This window comes from Melitaea cinxia, chromosome 16 (assembly GCF_905220565.1).
Source record: "Melitaea cinxia chromosome 16, ilMelCinx1.1, whole genome shotgun sequence".
Lineage (NCBI taxonomy): Eukaryota > Metazoa > Arthropoda > Insecta > Lepidoptera > Nymphalidae > Melitaea > Melitaea cinxia.
Genome location: NC_059409.1, coordinates 7,132,972 through 7,150,752, shown reverse-complemented (window position 1 = coordinate 7,150,752; position 17,781 = coordinate 7,132,972). Strand labels below are relative to the sequence as shown.

At 33.0% G+C, this 17,781-nt stretch overlaps 2 protein-coding genes across 2 annotated transcripts in view; one reads left to right on the top strand and one right to left on the bottom strand.

Moving 5' to 3' along the window:
• The window catches only part of LOC123661111 (actin-histidine N-methyltransferase), a 34,540-nt gene extending 29,326 nt beyond the window's left edge, over positions 1 to 5,214 (top strand). The window contains exons 6-9 of the mRNA XM_045596108.1: positions 556 to 683; positions 3,305 to 3,504; positions 4,131 to 4,311; positions 4,680 to 5,214. Coding sequence (XP_045452064.1) covers positions 556 to 683; positions 3,305 to 3,504; positions 4,131 to 4,311; positions 4,680 to 4,785 — 615 coding nt within the window. The 3' untranslated portion in view covers positions 4,786 to 5,214. The remainder of the gene's footprint in view (positions 1 to 555; positions 684 to 3,304; positions 3,505 to 4,130; positions 4,312 to 4,679) is intronic.
• Positions 5,215 to 5,659: 445 nt separating this feature from the next.
• LOC123661243 overlaps positions 5,660 to 17,781 on the bottom strand; it is a 28,350-nt gene continuing 16,228 nt past the window's right edge. The window contains exons 4-13 of the mRNA XM_045596230.1: positions 17,609 to 17,750; positions 16,884 to 16,967; positions 15,194 to 15,327; positions 14,590 to 14,726; positions 12,670 to 12,824; positions 10,397 to 10,475; positions 9,028 to 9,190; positions 7,304 to 7,457; positions 7,149 to 7,157; positions 5,660 to 5,901 (exon numbers count right to left, since the gene is read on the bottom strand). Of these exons, the coding sequence (XP_045452186.1) occupies positions 5,726 to 5,901; positions 7,149 to 7,157; positions 7,304 to 7,457; positions 9,028 to 9,190; positions 10,397 to 10,475; positions 12,670 to 12,824; positions 14,590 to 14,726; positions 15,194 to 15,327; positions 16,884 to 16,967; positions 17,609 to 17,750 (1,233 nt within the window). The 3' untranslated portion in view covers positions 5,660 to 5,725. The remainder of the gene's footprint in view (positions 5,902 to 7,148; positions 7,158 to 7,303; positions 7,458 to 9,027; positions 9,191 to 10,396; positions 10,476 to 12,669; positions 12,825 to 14,589; positions 14,727 to 15,193; positions 15,328 to 16,883; positions 16,968 to 17,608; positions 17,751 to 17,781) is intronic.

The window sequence follows — 17,781 nt, the reverse complement described above, 5'->3', positions numbered from 1 at the left end:
TTAGAAAATTATTTATTTTGTAACTCTGGGAACTGAACAATATTTTTTTTAATTCCACGCGGACGAAGTCACGTGCACAGCTAGTTAATAATGTTATTTGAATTATAATTAAATTAGTAGTTTAAAAATAAAATTTCAGTAGTAAATAACATTACAATATGGTGTAGTTTTGCATGTAGTTGCAAACATTAGAATTTGTACATATATTGGTTTTTGACCCAGATGCATGCCCTGTGGGTCTTCTCGTCGTGCCTCGGAAAGCACGTAAAACTTAGTAATCGTCCGAGAAAATGTCTTGTAGTGTCCTGATTATTATAATAAAGCCTGGAAGCGATCGTTACACCATGTTAGGAGAATTTTACGCCAACTAGAAGTGTAGCAGCATTGTCGATTAAGTACCTACCCTTACGATAGGTACCCTTCGATAAAGAGACTTTTTCTCAGCAATGGGATGTTACACTGTACTCGTATCAATCAATCAATCAATCGGTCAATTACTTATGACGTGTTCAATAATTGTAGCACTGATGAACAGCAGGGTGTATAACGTTACAGATAACGACTGAGTACAACAAGGAACTGAACCGAGGCGATTGTTACGCATTGCGAGACTTCCAGCCTGGCGAACAGATATTCATATTCTACGGAGCGAGAACGAACGCCGACCTATTCCTACATAACGGGTAAATCTGTTTTGAAATAATAACAGTGTGTATGCATTTGTGATAAGGACAGTTGAACTTATTGCGAGGAGAGGAGCATGCCATGTATGACAAGACACGTAGTTTGTAAGTTACTTTTTTTTGAATGGCTAGGGTGGAAAACAAATCTACGGCCCACCTGATGGTAAGAGTTACCCTGGACTATGCCTGTAATACCAAAAGCATCACATTTGTTTTCCGATACATAGGATCCCCTACAAACCTATAATCCTACAATATTTTTTCTTGCATTAATATTAGATAACGGATTTTTGGAGGTTGACCAAGAAAGAATTGGATAGCTTGAAAATCATGAATGACTAACGAAATTTTGGCTATTTGGAAATATGAATAAAATGGAGATCTTTGTTTTTAATTTTTTTTTTCTTTAACAGCAATTGAAATTAAAGAAATATAATTTAATAAAGTACTCATTGTGTCTACATACTGATTTAGAAACATAACAACCAATTCATATATATTTTTTAATCTATTATACTATTATTCTAAAAAAGAGAACACACTGAAACCGTAATGATCATACAGATTCGTACACTAAAAACATAAAAATCTGACCGTTGCTCTTTTAAAAATAAGCATTGCATCAACTTAACGCATTTAAATGTCAGGTGTTCTAACATTAACCAAATAACTAAACCCACACATTATTATCGTTTACCTAAATATAATTCGATTGATATTCTTAATTCAAATATTAGACCGTCATAAAAGGAACTTGTTTTCAAAAACATTCAATTGTTTAGTGAATAAAACAAAGGAGTAAATATTGTACATCAATCAACAAATGTAAACAACGCTATTTACATAATGTTTGTGATATAACGGTTACGTACGGTTACATAGACTGCAAAAAAATTAGGACCATTTGTGTGTATGAGTTAGGCTTAACGAAGTGTGTATAATGGAGTCGTTATTACCTAGATTTTTTTTGTGTTATTAGCGTTTTAATGCGCTTTTAAACTTTGTAATTTAAATTTTGAATTATAATTGTTTTTATAATTAATAGCGTGAATTTCTTTATTTTAAATTTTGACACTTCAAAAATTTATTAACTTTTTAAATACTTAACAATTTAGCTTTATAGTTTTCGGATAAAGTGTAGATGGAACTTTTCTACTGCTTTTAATCAGTCTTATTTAATAAAACGTATGGTGTACACCATACCCACATACATATAAATACATATAAATAAATCATCAGTGATTACATATTATTAAGAAAATATCATTTTTTTTAATAAAACACTTTTTTCGGATTTTATCGCGGTTTATTGTTAACTTTTGATTCCCGACGTTTCGGATACTTTACAGCAACCATGGTCACGGGAGGACTGAGGTGTCAGACGTCCCAACGTTACAAAGTTATTCGAAACTACCCGACATACATCAATATCTTATATAGTCCTATCTACGCAGAATGTGCTAATTGAGTCTTTAATCTGTGGTGAATTATGCTTGGTTTTTGATTTAATTATATTAATAATGGGGTCCCAAGCAGGTGGTAATTGCCAGCCATCTTCTCTATTGAAATTTGGATGTTTTTTAATTTCAATAGCCTCACGGATCATCCTTGGTTGGAATCGGTGTTCTTTTGCGAGGATCTGTGGTTTATCGAATCTAATATAATGGCTAGCTGTGTCTAGACTGTGTTCACAGATTGCGGACTTAGTATAGCGACGATGTTTTAAGTCAGCTATATGTTCCTTAACGATCGATCAAAACTCGCGTTAAGGAACATATAGCTGACTTAAAACATCGTCGCTATACTAAGTCCGCAATCTGTGAACACAGTCTAGACACAGCTAGCCATTATATTAGATTCGATAAACCACAGATCCTCGCAAAAGAACACCGATTCCAACCAAGGATGATCCGTGAGGCTATTGAAATTAAAAAACATCCAAATTTCAATAGAGAAGATGGCTGGCAATTACCACCTGCTTGGGACCCCATTATTAATATAATTAAATCAAAAACCAAGCATAATTCACCACAGATTAAAGACTCAATTAGCACATTCTGCGTAGATAGGACTATATAAGATATTGATGTATGTCGGGTAGTTTCGAATAACTTTGTAACGTTGGGACGTCTGACACCTCAGTCCTCCCGTGACCATGGTTGCTGTAAAGTATCCGAAACGTCGGGAATCAAAAGTTAACAATAAACCGCGATAAAATCCGAAAAAAGTGTTTTATTAAATGAGTAAAATTCGCGTAAACATTAGAAAAAAATATCATTTTTACTTCCTAATCAGCAGAATTAGAAGTGACACTGCCTTTTGTTCTAGGCTTGTGGGTTGAATTTCCTCCCTGAATCTAGGTATAATATCTGTCTATATATATATATATATATATATATATATATATATATATATATATATATATATATATATATATATTACGTTTATATGGAAATTTATTAAAAAATATGTATATCAGCCAACTGTTACTCTTACTAAAAGATAGACATTTAGTTACCCATAGGAACAGACGATCGTTTTTTTTTTTGTATTTTTATTATTTTATTATCTACGTTTTGATGTCATTTTTAAGTATGGAAAAAATATTTTAAACATTTCAGATTCGTGTACCCGCAGAATCAACACGATAGTCTATCTCTAACTCTAGGTGTAAGTTCTAGCGATCGGCTCAAAGAGGCTAAATTGGGTCTCCTGGCAAAACTCGGCCTAGCCGGAGTCACGCACTACAGCCTGTATAAGAATTCAAACCCGATCAGCGCTGAATTACTAGCGTTTATAAGAATATTTAATATGAATGAAGGTCAGTTCATAAATATTTAGCTATACAGATATACAAATAATCAAGATTATACTTATAATAATGGAAATGTTTATATTATGTGATTAAATGTCTAACTTTATTTCTTGAACTTCTCTACTTTCTGATAAAAAAAAAAAAAAACTTTCATTTATAAATTGAAACATTATTATTTAGTATTTATTTCGATACAATATACCGAAATATGAAGTAAAGAGGTAAGGTTTATTACACTAAAACAACATTTCACCACACTGTTACAAACAAAGTTTGTGTAAAGTTCGCGATGGTCGCAATCAAAACTGACTTTCATAGATTACTTTAAAGTTACGAAAAGGTCTATTAGTGATAAAACAGATTTTTGTACATTATTCTACATACTTTTTTAATGAGTCAGTACGGGAAAATCTAAATACGAATGTAATTACAACAGAATAATTATCTTTATTTTCTCTTTAGGAATTATTCAATTTAAAAACTACATAAAAATAAAGTAATTCAAATTTTAAATCACCCAAAGAAATGGTCAAGTTTAATAAAACATTTTCCTTTATCTGTGTCATTATATAACTATTCCAAAATTTTATTTAATTAATAGATTCTTCTTAAGTTTAATTATATGCTTACAGAGGAATTATCGAAATGGTCGAGCCAAAGTATGCCAAGTGACCTAATTTCGTCAGACGAAAGTTGTTCGAAATCAGTAGGAGATTCTATCGACCGGAAGGCGTACTCCTATCTCCTCACTCGATGTGAACTACTTAGAGCTTCTTATAAGGATAGCGGAAGTGAAGACGTGTCCTTACATAGGTAAGTTTTACTAATTATTTTATCATTTAATTGTACTATACGGTCATAAATAGGTAAGTATTCGTCTTTTGTTGTATTGAGATTTTTTTTATGCCAATAGAATTTAGAGTATGCAGAAATTTATCCTAAAGTATCCCAGTTCTACAACTATTGACATTTTTTTTTTAATATTTATTAGATGAAATATTGATGTATCTTGTGTTGAATACAATCAAAAACATTAATTTTCATTACAAGTGCTAATTCAATTATTCTATCAAACGATATTCAATCATTACAATTTAATAAGATAACATATTAAGGTAATTCTTTTTTTTTCTTGCCGTAATATGTTATGTCTAATTTTTTTTTTTTTTTATTTCTTACAGGCAAAATATAAAACTTTTGAAGGAATGTGAAGTACAAATATTAGATAAAGCTATAGAGTACTTAAAGAATGTTTTAGAAAAGCTTCCCACCGCCGAGAAATGTTAAATTTCTGGTCGTATTTCAATTACGAACCTTATTTTAAGCAAAATTAGGCTGATTTTGTACAAGTTTTTTGTGATTACGACTGACTACTAACAAATCATGACAGTATTGCAATATTTTAAAATATTTACACCTTTTTCTTTATTATTTATTTATTTTAATTACAACGAATTTTTTAATCATACGTTTGTTGATCTGTTTAACGTGATTTTGCTTTTGCTGTGTGCGTGTATTATAAAAAATAATATATTGTTTTCTAAAATAGATTTTTTAATGAAATAAAAAAAAAATGTTTTTACTTATAAAATCTTAATTTCTATTCATTCTTAATATACTATTTACAATTCTCATGGTTCTTTATATACCTAGTGTGCTAATATCTTAAATGTAATAAATTAAATTAAATAAGTAATAAATTTTGATGGACACTTATAGTTACGTTCAATCAGTTATCACAATATCAAGAATATTTGGCAAAAAGGAGGAGATACATTTTTTCCGATGAAAATACAAGTCCTCACAATTTGTCATTTAATACGTTCTTAAGATTTTAATTATCAATATACTATTTATTTGAAACAATAACTAACTTGATTGTACAAAGCAAATAATTCAAACATTATAATACTCTCCGCTCTATTTGTTAAATTTTACTTGAGTTTATAAAAGTTATCTAAAAAATTCCTACTTTCTTTTCGTACAAATTGAATCGGAATTAACCAAAATACAGAGACGTAGCCATCGTTCTAGAATATATTTTAACGTAATTATAATATTATATTAAAAAATAATACTAAAATGCGATAATATGTCGATATAGAGATCAAAATAACTGCAATACATTTGAATGTGAATTAAAATTTATAAAATACGAGACACAAAGGCTACGCCAATGCAATATACACTCTCCAATTAAACTAATATCTATTCACGAGAAACGAATCTACTTAATCCGCCCCTTGTGCGGTACGTAGGCGTGCGCGGGCGTCCGGGCGTGGTTGCGCCGCCAGCCGCGCGCCGCCACCAGCAGCGCCGCCAGCAGCGCCGCCACGAGCACGCCGCACGACACTATCATCGCGGACAGCGCGGACGTTTTCATACACGTTTGGCCTTCAGTAGCTGTAACAGAATATATTATAGTATTAATAGTTTGATGGATCTAATCTAGACCCATATCGACACCAGCAATTTATACTAAGCTAACTCTTAAAAGTGATCTTTACAATAGAGGCGTATAAAAGGGAAAAACGTGATACCTTTTATATTAAATAAGAAACCTTTCTGAAATTTGGTATCTTTAATAGTTAATTTATTCATTGCAATTTCATATTTTTTTTATTACATATAAAAAACACATTTTATCAAGTTCGCATTAGAAAAACAAACTTATCGAAAAGTCGAATTGGCGTAGTATAAATTGTTGGTGTCGATATAGTGGATACCACCCAGGTGGTCTACAAATAAGATTTGTAAAAATTCGATCTAAGATCAATAACATACAAGTATTCTTCAAATTCAGCATTAGAGGAACTAATTATATTGTAAGTGCACGTTTCGAATAAAAATAAATAAATAAATAAATATAAATAAATAAAATCTCGTTGCTATGCCAATTATCAACAGATGGCGAGGTAGATTAAACAATGTTTCTTAATATAAAACTAATCAAAGAATATATAATACATAGTTGTTATTATTTATTTATTTTCTTAAACTCAGTCAAGTTTTACCGGACATCAGTGTTTCCGACATTATCATTTATCGTATCATTATAATAATAAGCAAAAGTAGTCTTATATTGGGTATATTACGGGTCTAATCGCGTCAATCGTAGGTTGATGTGAATATTTCTTTTGTTATATACCACAAAGGATAAATATAAATTACACATATTCAAATTAAACATAAATTTATGACTCAGTAAAATTCGATTTTACAATTTCGTGTCTTTAGTATTGATAAACATTTAGTTTGAGACAAAAAAAAATCATAATAGAATGATTTTAAATTCAATGGAACTGTAAAGAGATAATATCAATTGCGTACTTATGTTAAGCTAAGAATACTTGTTCTTACATGGTATTGAATGAGCTCGAATTTCGTTATTTTGGCTCAAGGTAAAATATACGCGATAGGCCAATATGAACATATCAAGAACATTTATTTATTTTGAAACACCAACGGAAAGTAATACACTTTACTTGTAGCGACATCTATCAAGCAACATACGAACTAAAACTGAAGTATCCTACATCGCGATATTAAAGTTATCCGAGCGATTGGATATACAGGGTGTCCCAAAAAGTAGTGATAAGCGGAATTCCAGAGATAGGGCACCCCTTGGGGTATCCGAATCACCCCTTCACACTCTGTTCCTCACACCCCTCAAATACTAAATGGCGTAAACTGTTGTAGGTGTATTGTGACAACATAAAAATTAATAATAAAAAACATTTAAAGTGCTTTGACCAGGCATACATTATTTTTTTAATCGTTATAGTAAGTAAACAAAGTCGCTCACGAGTGATGGTGTCGTCCTCCTCCCCCTCCTGCAGCACCCGTAGCGACTGGAACAACGAAATGTTCTCGGACAGTCGCGGCGCCACGCTCGCCGTCTCCCCCTCCACCGACCGACGACGCACGCTCTTCATATTCCGCCAGTGACATGGCTGTGACTGGAATTACATATATCAATCTACATTAAGAAAATATAACCATGTGCATGTAGTGGTCTAAAACACCGTCGGTTTGCGAGTTCGATTTCCGCTCGGGATAGATATTTGTATTTGTACAAATATTTCTTTCCAGTTTAGATGCCTGTCCTCATGGAAATCTTCACCGTGCCCAGGAAAGGACGTTAAACCGTCGGTCCCGGTTGTTATTATAAATACCTGATAGCGATGGTTACTCCTAGTAGGAACATATCCGCCAACCCGCAATGGAGCAGCGTGGTGGTTTAAGCTCCAATCCTTCTTCTATGTGGAGAAAGAGGCCCATAGCCAGAGGTCATATAAACATCCAACTCCAACGTTTATGAAAATACACTTAATCACCTTCACAATTTTCGTGTACCGTTTAGAGGTTTACGAGCAGTGCAATAGAGCATGATATTACTTTCAACCGTTAAATTGGAGGTCAATTTAATACAAGTACCTTTCTCTTACCACGAAATATTTTAATCAGAATTTGTAGTACAGAGTAATTGAATAAACTAATAATTCAAAATGTTTCTACGAAACGTTCTACATTTTCAAAACTATTCATACTAGGGGTTCATATATGTAGGTATAATACGATACTCTAATTCTAATAGAGCACTATTATTATAATAATCAACTAATCTATTTATTTATTAACTAGCCATGCCCGCGACTTCGTTCGCGTGGAATTTAACAAAAAAGTTATTTTCAGTTCGCTGAGTTATAAAATAAAAAAAAGCTGTGCACGCGACTTCGTCCGCGAGAAATTAAAAAAATATATATTGTTCAGTTCGCAGAGTTACAAAATAAATAATTTTCTAAAATAAAAGTAGCCTAAGTTACTCCTTATTACATCAGGTATCTGCCAGTGAAAGTTCCGTCAGAATCGGCCTAGCCGTTTCAGAGATTAACCGGAACAAACAGACAGACAGACTAAAATCCATATGCATTTAGTAAAAAGTGGTTATTTTAATATTACAAACAGACACTTCAATTTTATTTATTTGTATAGATGTATTCATGGTATTTTTTGTAGAACAAAGACTACGTACCATTATTTTTCAAACTTAAATTTAATGAAAAAATTGTTTTGGTTTATTTTTCCAAAACATGATGCAAATGCAAACCGAAAAGAACAATTTACATTCCAAAAAGTTATTCGGTATAATACAACGTAGGTCAACGAAAAAATAGTCAAGTAAAATGCATTATTAGATATAACTCAAAAAGTATTTGTTAGATCTCAAATAAACTTAAATAGGACCAAATGACACACTTCACCTTTCGATTAAATTTTTTTTTGTCGAAATCGGTCCACCCTGTCAAAAGTTCTGAAGTAACATACATAAAAAAAATACAGTCGAATTGAGAATCTCCTCTTTTTTGGAAGTCGGTTAAAAACGAATTTAGATTTTCACTTGATCCAAAGAATAACACGTTGGAACAATAAGCTACTAAGACTTTTGTTGATGTACTTGTACTCTTAGCCTTAAAAAATACACATGCAACAGTACCTATTGCGTTTTTCAAAGTACAAAGTACTTACCGGACATCTTCCATGGCACATCCTGACATCGCATTCAATGTAAAGCGCAGGAGACCCGGTGAAGCGGAAAGTCTTCATATATGCATACACTTGAGTCTCGAAAACGCCGGATTCTGACCACGACCCACGGAATCGGGAGATCAGCTTATCGTCCACTGGACACCTGGATTAAATGCTATTATTAGTTTAATAACTAATTAAAAAGAAAAGTTTATTGTCCAATAAAAAAATAGGCGTTTGGTCAGTAGTAGGACGTTTACAGTTTTATTACTTATTGTCCTTCTCTTAAAAAGACGAGGACTTTGCCCAGTAATAGGATATTTACAGGCCGTTTTAGTTCAGTATATTAGTTATTCGTCTATCTTTTAAAGTTTTTTTTTAAAAACGTATAGTTTCTTAGGACCTTTAATGGGTTCATACGACTAGATCGACAAAAAGGCATGCAGCCCACATGATGGTCATCACAGGAACATAAATACTTTTTGAGAGCAGTATTATTCAACTGTAATCTTTTGTAAGATTGAGATGCTGCTCCAGATTTTGAGCAGGATAGAACATGCTGTGCCCAACGCTGCTTTATACAATTATTTGCTTAGTATTAACTGGACACCACCATAAAGAGTTATGTAAAATAATTATGTTTGCTCGCAAACGAAAAAAAACCAACTTCAATTACATCGACGATAAATAGAACGTAGATCGAAGAAAAAATAGTCAATCAACTACGAGTTATCAAAGAGTACTCAAAAAGTAGTTATCAGATCTCGATAAAATTTATATGTGACCACATGATAAACATCAGCTTTCGATTAAATTAAAAATTATTAAAATCGGTACACCCAGTAAAAACTTATTGCGGATTTTCGACAGTTTCCCTCAATTCCTCTGAGATCCCATCATCAGATCCTGGTTTCCTTATCATGTTACCAAACTAGGGATATCCTCTTTCTAACAGAAAAAGGATAATCCAAATCGGTATATCCAGTAGAAAGTTATGCGTATAATACAACGTAGGTCGACGAAAAAAGCGTCAAGTAAAAACGCATTATTAGACATAACTCGAAAACTAGTTGTTAGATCTCAAATAAATTTATATGGGACCAAATGACACACACCCCGATCTCAATCAAAAGAAAATTTGTCGAAATCGCTCCACCCAGTCAAAAGTTCTGAAGTAACATACATAAAAAAAAATACAGTCGAATTGAGAACCTCCTCCTTTTTTGGAAGTCGGTTAAAAGCATAGCCATGTATTGAGGAATGAATTTTTAAGCAAAAAATTGTATATGTAACTTAGAGAAAAATGTTATTTTAGTGTTTTAATAGAACGATAATTTACTACGAGAAAATTTTTAGGTCCATTACATACCCAAATTCATCAATTAGTTGAATTCTCTTTGCAGCTCCGTTGTGTGCGAAGCAGTCGTTCACTACAATGTCGAAGCCGTCTATAAAATCAAACATAATGTAATTGTTACATTTTTTTCATATCTATATAAATAATAATGAATACCTTAGTGTATGTACGGGCATAACTTCAAGAACAAGGTAAAGAAAATAGAATAAAATCGATATATTCACGAAAAAAATATAGTGGATCAACTAATCAATTTCAAAACGTAGAAATGAACAATATTTTCATTCCGCTATTAAATAGTACTACGCAAGACTTCATAAACAATACATAGAGTAGTCTAAGATGTACTTTCTCGAACTTACATCGAGGGGCGGCTCTAGCCAATGTAGCACCAAGATACAATATTATTAACGTGACTCCCAAAAGTCATTTTTTTTTTCGAAATGACAGTAGCTGTTGGCCCTACTGGCCTTTACAGCGTCACCGGTGAGAGGGGCCGGGCACTTAGGCAACCGGCCGCGAAGGAAGATGTGGGCCCTTTTCGGCGGGCACGGGGGTGACGTTCGTCCTAAGGGTGTCTCCTTGCGAGATCGCACCTCGGCTTAGAACGTCGTCGGGATGGAGGAGGCGCTATGCGGAGCGCTGCGGCGAGTTATGGACGGTCGATGCGCCTAAGCGTATCTGAGCCGTCCTCCCCCAAAAGTCAGCCACAAACCTTTATATATAGATACACTATAGCATAATAAATAACATACACGTAAAGTTGCCGCTGCTTCTATCACATGTGATATAACTTCTCGAAAATAAGTACTTAAGTTCGTGTTATTACTGACACAGATTCACTACAATTTAAAGTTCCTTCCTATGAAAAGTTCGTTGAACTTCAGGCGAATATTTGTGAATTAGAATAAAGCACGCGATGAGCGGTCACCGTTAATTTTCTGCCCTTGTTCGTCACGCTAAATCACTAAATGTCAGAATCGATCGGTTAAATGAATTAACAATACTGAAGCTTGTTATAGAGTCGTTATAGCGCCATACGCTATACAGTTACTTTCGTATATGTTTTAATGTATTAGTGTATTGTAGGTATTTAAATGTATAGAAAGTCGTAACTTAAAATTTTATCAAAATTCGTTATGACTTTGAATAATTAAAGTGTCTGTTGTTTCATAAGAAAATATTAAGTTATGTGATTTTTGTCTGCCAGTGGTTCTTGGTATACAATTTCGCATGGTAGTACGTACATATTAGAATTTGAATTACGACACAACAATTTTTTTATTACATGTTCATAAAAATTTCATCTTAAATCATATATGCCACGTTATATATGCACGTAATATATGCCACACATAATATGTCACGTTCGTACTGATCACTGGTTCTTAAATATAATTTTATGAAACTAGTGACACGCCCCGGCTTCACACGGGTGCAATGCTCATACTAAACACTATCTACAACAAAAGATACGTTAGAAACCTCTAAAATTATCAATGTTTCTCTACCATATTATGCACGTATTATACATATGTATAAACTTCCCTCTTGAATTACTATATCTATTCAAAAAAAACGCATCAAAATCCGTTGCGTAGTTTTAAAGATCTAAGCATACAGATAGCGAGAAGCGACTTTGTTTTACACTATGTAGTGATAACTGAAATGATTATTAGTAGATAATTTAATTTTTTTAAGAAATAAATTAAGTAGTTGTGACTACACCTTACAAAACCCTTGCAGTTTTTTATTTTCAACAGGAATATCAAAAAAACTATCTGTGCCCGCAGTTTCAACCGCGTTAATTTGAAACGTACTAAAATTATTACATAGGCTTCCTCGTTAAACGGACTGTCACACAAAAGACAAAGATCGCCTTTGTACATCTTTGTTTTTCATTTGTTACCTTGTTTATTTGTATTTTTGTTGTACAATCTTCTAATATATAAAATTCTCGTGTCGCGGTGTTCGTAGTGAAAATCCTCTGAAACGGCCTTACCGATCCTCATGAAATTTTGTGTGCATATCGGGTAGGTCTGAGAATCAGCCAACATCTATTTTTCACTTCCGTAAGTTATAAGGCATGGGGGGGGGGGGTTGAGAAGGTTAAAATATATGGCAAAACAACGTTTGCGGGTCAGCTAGTTAAAAATATATTACTTTTATTAAAAGTTTTTTTTCAATTCAAACCAGTACTTCCTGAGATTAGCGCGTTCAAACAAACACAAATTCTTTAGCTTTATTTTAGAATATTAGTATAGATTATAGGAAACACAGCTTACCATACGCGCTTCTCATATATATAAGCAAGGTGAGCGGGTCGCCGACGCGCACGGGGCCGGACACACGCGCACCGCCCGCACCGTACCCCGAGCGGATCTCCATGTAGCACTCCGGCGGCTGCAGCGTGAACACCACCGGGTTGCCCGTCGCCACCCTGGACACAACCACAAACATTTTACACTCACTGGACTTTCTAGTGAGATCCCATCAGAGCCGTATTTAGAGGTCTGGAGGCCTTGGGTTAGTTAGCAAGGGAGTGGAGTCTGCCCATTAAATTGTTTTCCAAATAAAATGAACAATTTTTTCATTCTAGTTTTTAATAATAGATGAATGTTTTTTTTAAATATACTACTATTTAAGAACAATATAATCATATGTTTACTAAGCACTATAGGATGAAGTAAAACAGCGAAAAACTAGTCAGAATCTGGTAGAGTTTTTTTTTTCGAAGACTCTATTGACTATAAATCCGCCTCTAGGTCCCATCACAAGAGATATTCAGACATCATTTTCCAATTTAACACTGTCAGATTACCTGTAAATTAGGATAAACTTAAAAAGGGAAGTTTAAAAAGCTTTATTTATTTTTAGTTCGTGCCTACGGCAACAGAGATATTTAAAATTCAGTGTGAACGCTATCATATTATATCAGGTTACCGTAGTTCTTAGCATAAAATTTCAACTTTCTATAGCCAACTATTTTTGCGTTTTACGAAAATGATACGTATATAATATTTACAATTATCGGAAACGAATTTTTACGGCTGCATTTGTTGTAATCGCGTGTTTCTTTTTTCTGAAATTTCAAACAAAAATTTGCAAATATTTTAACAATTTATTGCTAAAGTAAGTAAAACCTTCTATTAATAAAAAAAAATGTGTCTGTGTAATTCACATACGGCAGAAATGAAACTTTTGAAAAGTCATGATCACGGTGTAGTGAAAAAGGTCGTAAGCGCCATTCAAAAAGTGTTTTGAGCAGTAATATATTGTATTCTGTGTGTCATTCTTTCTTTCATCTATGTATTTGTTTCTTCGTCGTGACGCATTTTTGTTTCATTGGGTTTCAAATCACAACGATTGTAAAGAAGTTTCTCTTCAACAAATAAAATATAAAAGTTCAGCAGCGCACGTTTACTTAAGATCGGTTTCGTCGTTTTTGACTGCAATCTTTTTCGGTCACTGACTAATATAAACAGTAATTTCGATGGTCGTTTTCAATCACAAACCGTTTACGGTGGCCGACATAGTATGAAAATTGTTACAGTTGTTTGTACTGCCTAATGCCCATAGTTCACCTGCGTTCAGGTAGAAACACAATACTATGGCACTAAAATAAAATAGTTTTCATGTGGCTACATTCGTGAGACAGTCAGTATATGTTATTGATTAAACTGTTGTATGCATTGATTATGTCACATGTAAATTCAAGCCAACAATAACATTGTAAGAGCCAAGTCGATACTTGGTTATAAATTTGGTAAACGAAAAAAAACCGACTTCAATTACATCGACCAGTAATATTAAAATTTCGGTAGAGAAAAAAATTGGCATATACATATGATATTAAAGATAACTCAAAAAGTACTTGGCAAATCTCGGAAATCGGTCCCACCCAGTAAAAAGTTCATAAATAACATACATAAAAAAATACAATCGAATTTAGAACCTAATCCTTTTTCGAAGTGGGTTAAAAAAGAATCTGGACTGTACGAGTAAACGTTTGATTACTAAGCAACGACTTCTCGAGTTAAGTTCATATTTAAAGCATCAACAAAATGAAAAACACTTTCACTTCCATTCGTTAAATTAGTTATATTTATTAAGGAAGATTATTGATCATATATACGTCATGCTCGTGGGGTTTAAGCCTAATAAGCCGGTAAATGTTAACTAATAACGTAGCCAAAGTTACTTACTCGACGTCTAGAAAGGGAAATGTAACAGTCTTCCAGAAATCATATCCATACTCGCAGGTCACCTTGAAGTGTTCGTCAAGTTCTTCTTCAATCAAAGGATTGTATTGGACCGTTATTGTGTTCCACATCAAATTCTTCTAAAAAGGAATTTTTTTTAAAATAAACCGTTATCTTTGAATAAAAAAATAATAGAGTAATCGAAGTTATACTTCTTTTGGCGTGTTAGGGAAAAATGATAAGAGTAAATTTTTACGATTAGCGTGAAATTCGTCACAAAAAACCGCCACCCTGAAGTTAGATAGACAACGAAGAAGTTAGCAACGTGAAGTTAGCTAGCCAATGAAGTATAATTAATTTCCTGCGTGCGTACAAAAGTACACACACACTTTTTTTGTTTCTATCAAACAAGATTACGATTGACTTGAAAAATGTTAAAAAAACATAGGGCTAGCGACATACTACTTGTAGAAATGTTGTTAACATTACTAAAATATTATAAACTTTATATTACCGTAACTTAGTTTTGCTTAAAATATTCGGCATATCGCGTTAAAATTTTGACTTGAGGATGATAATGAGTCAAGGGTGTTAATGATAAACTCACAGTAGGATGTTTCCTCGAGTCATCGTGCTGGCTATTTCTTCCGAGAGTGCCGCAACGGTTCAGTTGTATATAGAACTCGTAGTAGTCACGGCCAGATCCATTTATATACATGCAATCTGGATCGTAAGAATAGCCTGTGGCCAAAATAATTGATAAGACACTTAACAACCAAAAGTAAAAGATATATATTTATTTTTGAGTCTTGAGAGTCAACCCATGTTAATGTTCTAAGTCTGTCTGAAAAAATATAGCAGTAGTTTTTACATGAGAAAGTGCTGCTCATCTATACGACATTTTTACTGCAAGTATTATTTTTTTCTTTGTTTAAAAAAAAAGAAATAAATATTTCTTTATTAAAATTTTTTTTTGAATAAATAAAAATCTCTAAGGTAAATAGAAACATTGATGATATTATCATACAAGATCTCTCCTACGAATAAAACACTAGTAGACTTCAAGAGTACTTATACGAATTTATAAAATATTAGGTTAACAATAATAATTCTATAAAGAAATAAAGGTGTATGTATATTTTTTTTTTTACATTTTAAATTCTTTTATATATACTTTTCTAGTCCATGAAAAGTGAAAATTTTACGCTTCTTCTAGACTAAGACTGAGTTAGTGGGTAACAAGGTTGCCGAATTCTTCAAAGCAATGTACCATTCTGTGAACAATTTGTTTAATTGTTTTGTTTACGCGTATTAACACCTTATAAAATTTGTATGTAATAAAAATGTCAATATAACGGGTATAAATGAGTAAATTGATTTCAACATCTTTTGGAATTTTTCTTGTCTTATTTCACTTGATAAAACTTCCAAACCTTCGGACCAGCATGTTGCAGCGCACGGCCAGCGCCCTGCGCTCTCGCTCCAAATACTCGTCATCGCTGAGGTTGTCCGAAACCCAGTGACCCAGATACTTAAAACGTTCTACTCTATTTAAAGCAGCACCTCCCAAGATATAAAGGTGGCACATTCGCATAGACTTCCTTGCCGGCCTTAAACACTAGGAGTTCACTCTTTTTCGAGTTGTATATCTGAGTCCCTGGGCCTCAGCATACCTTTCACAAATCCGCATTAATTTGCGCACTGTACCTATAGATTGGCTTAACAGTACCATATCGTCAGCGTAACTGATGTTATTTACGCAGACGCCCCCCACATGACAGCCAGTTGCTATTTCTAAGCTCACCAAGCAGTCCGTTCATATACAGGTTAAATAAGCTTATAATCATAACTTTTTTTAAATAACTTTTTTTTACAAATTTAGTCATAACTTTTTTTTTAAATACTAAAAGCAAAAATAATCAAAATATTTGATTTGCTGCTGATTTTGTTCATTAAAATGTGTATTTCTGTACTGTGTTATAAGTGTTAAAGGGCATATAGTTAAAAAGTGTCTTTTGTCGATGAAGAAAAGTGTGCTATGATTTTGATGTCATTAAGTTATTTAGATTCATTTTTTTTTGATAGGATATATCAGCAATGGCAAATAAGGTCCTAAAGACCTCTAAGAATTTGATCTTGAAAAAGAAATATAGGTATATTTATTTATCATATACTTATCTATTGGATACCGTTATAAGTCTGATTGATTTTACAGCAACTGCTAAAACAGGTCTCGAATATTTTAAAGCTATGCGGTCATCTACAAAGGTACTGTTTATTTATTATATTTTACTTACCAGCTGAATAAACCAAGCCGTTAAAAGATCCGTTGAAACCAACCCTTATCTTCATAAAATCGTCTTGACATTCTGCTTCAATGTCTAAACATAAAAATAACCTATTTTTATTTATAACTTTAGACCAAACAATATTACTTTTATTGATAGAGTCGCGGACTTAAACCTATTTCATAAAAGATTACGAGTTGGGACTTCTATTGATATTATCAAAATTTGTCCGGTTTTGCAAAACTGGCGATATATATTCTTGTGTATCGGAAATCCGTTGTTTTAAAATTGGTCACACATAATACTATTTTATTGCACTTTAATAATGAATACAAGGACAACTTACAACAAAAGAATTAGTAAATTGTGTATTAATTTTTAATGGGATTAACACTTAAATTTTAATATGTCGTTTTGTTTAACTATAGTACATCACATGTATTTTTTAAACATAACAATTATCCTAAAAAGTCTAGTTGGATTTAATTCCTAAAAATAAGTATTCGAATAGTGTCATGGTACTTGCACCAAGAGTAAAATGAAAAATATTATTCCTGTCTGTCTATTTCTTTCGAATAATTTCCGTAACAACCGATTTTGAAGAGATTTTCACTAGCAGATAAAGGCATTATAAGACATAATTTAAGCTAGATTTATTTTAGATAATGACAGGACTTTACGGACAGAGTGAAGTATGTGCGTATAATAAGTAATGAAAATATAAGTAAACATACACTGCACTCTACTTCCATTTGTGCGATGTCGTCTGTACTCTCTTTCCCAAGCAGGAGGTTCCCGCCAACTCGCGTCCACAGCCGGAGAGCGAGGCTTGATGCTCACCGGAATGTAACTGTTCTTGTCTGACAGGAATACTACCTAAGAAACAAAAATAACTATTTAAATCGAG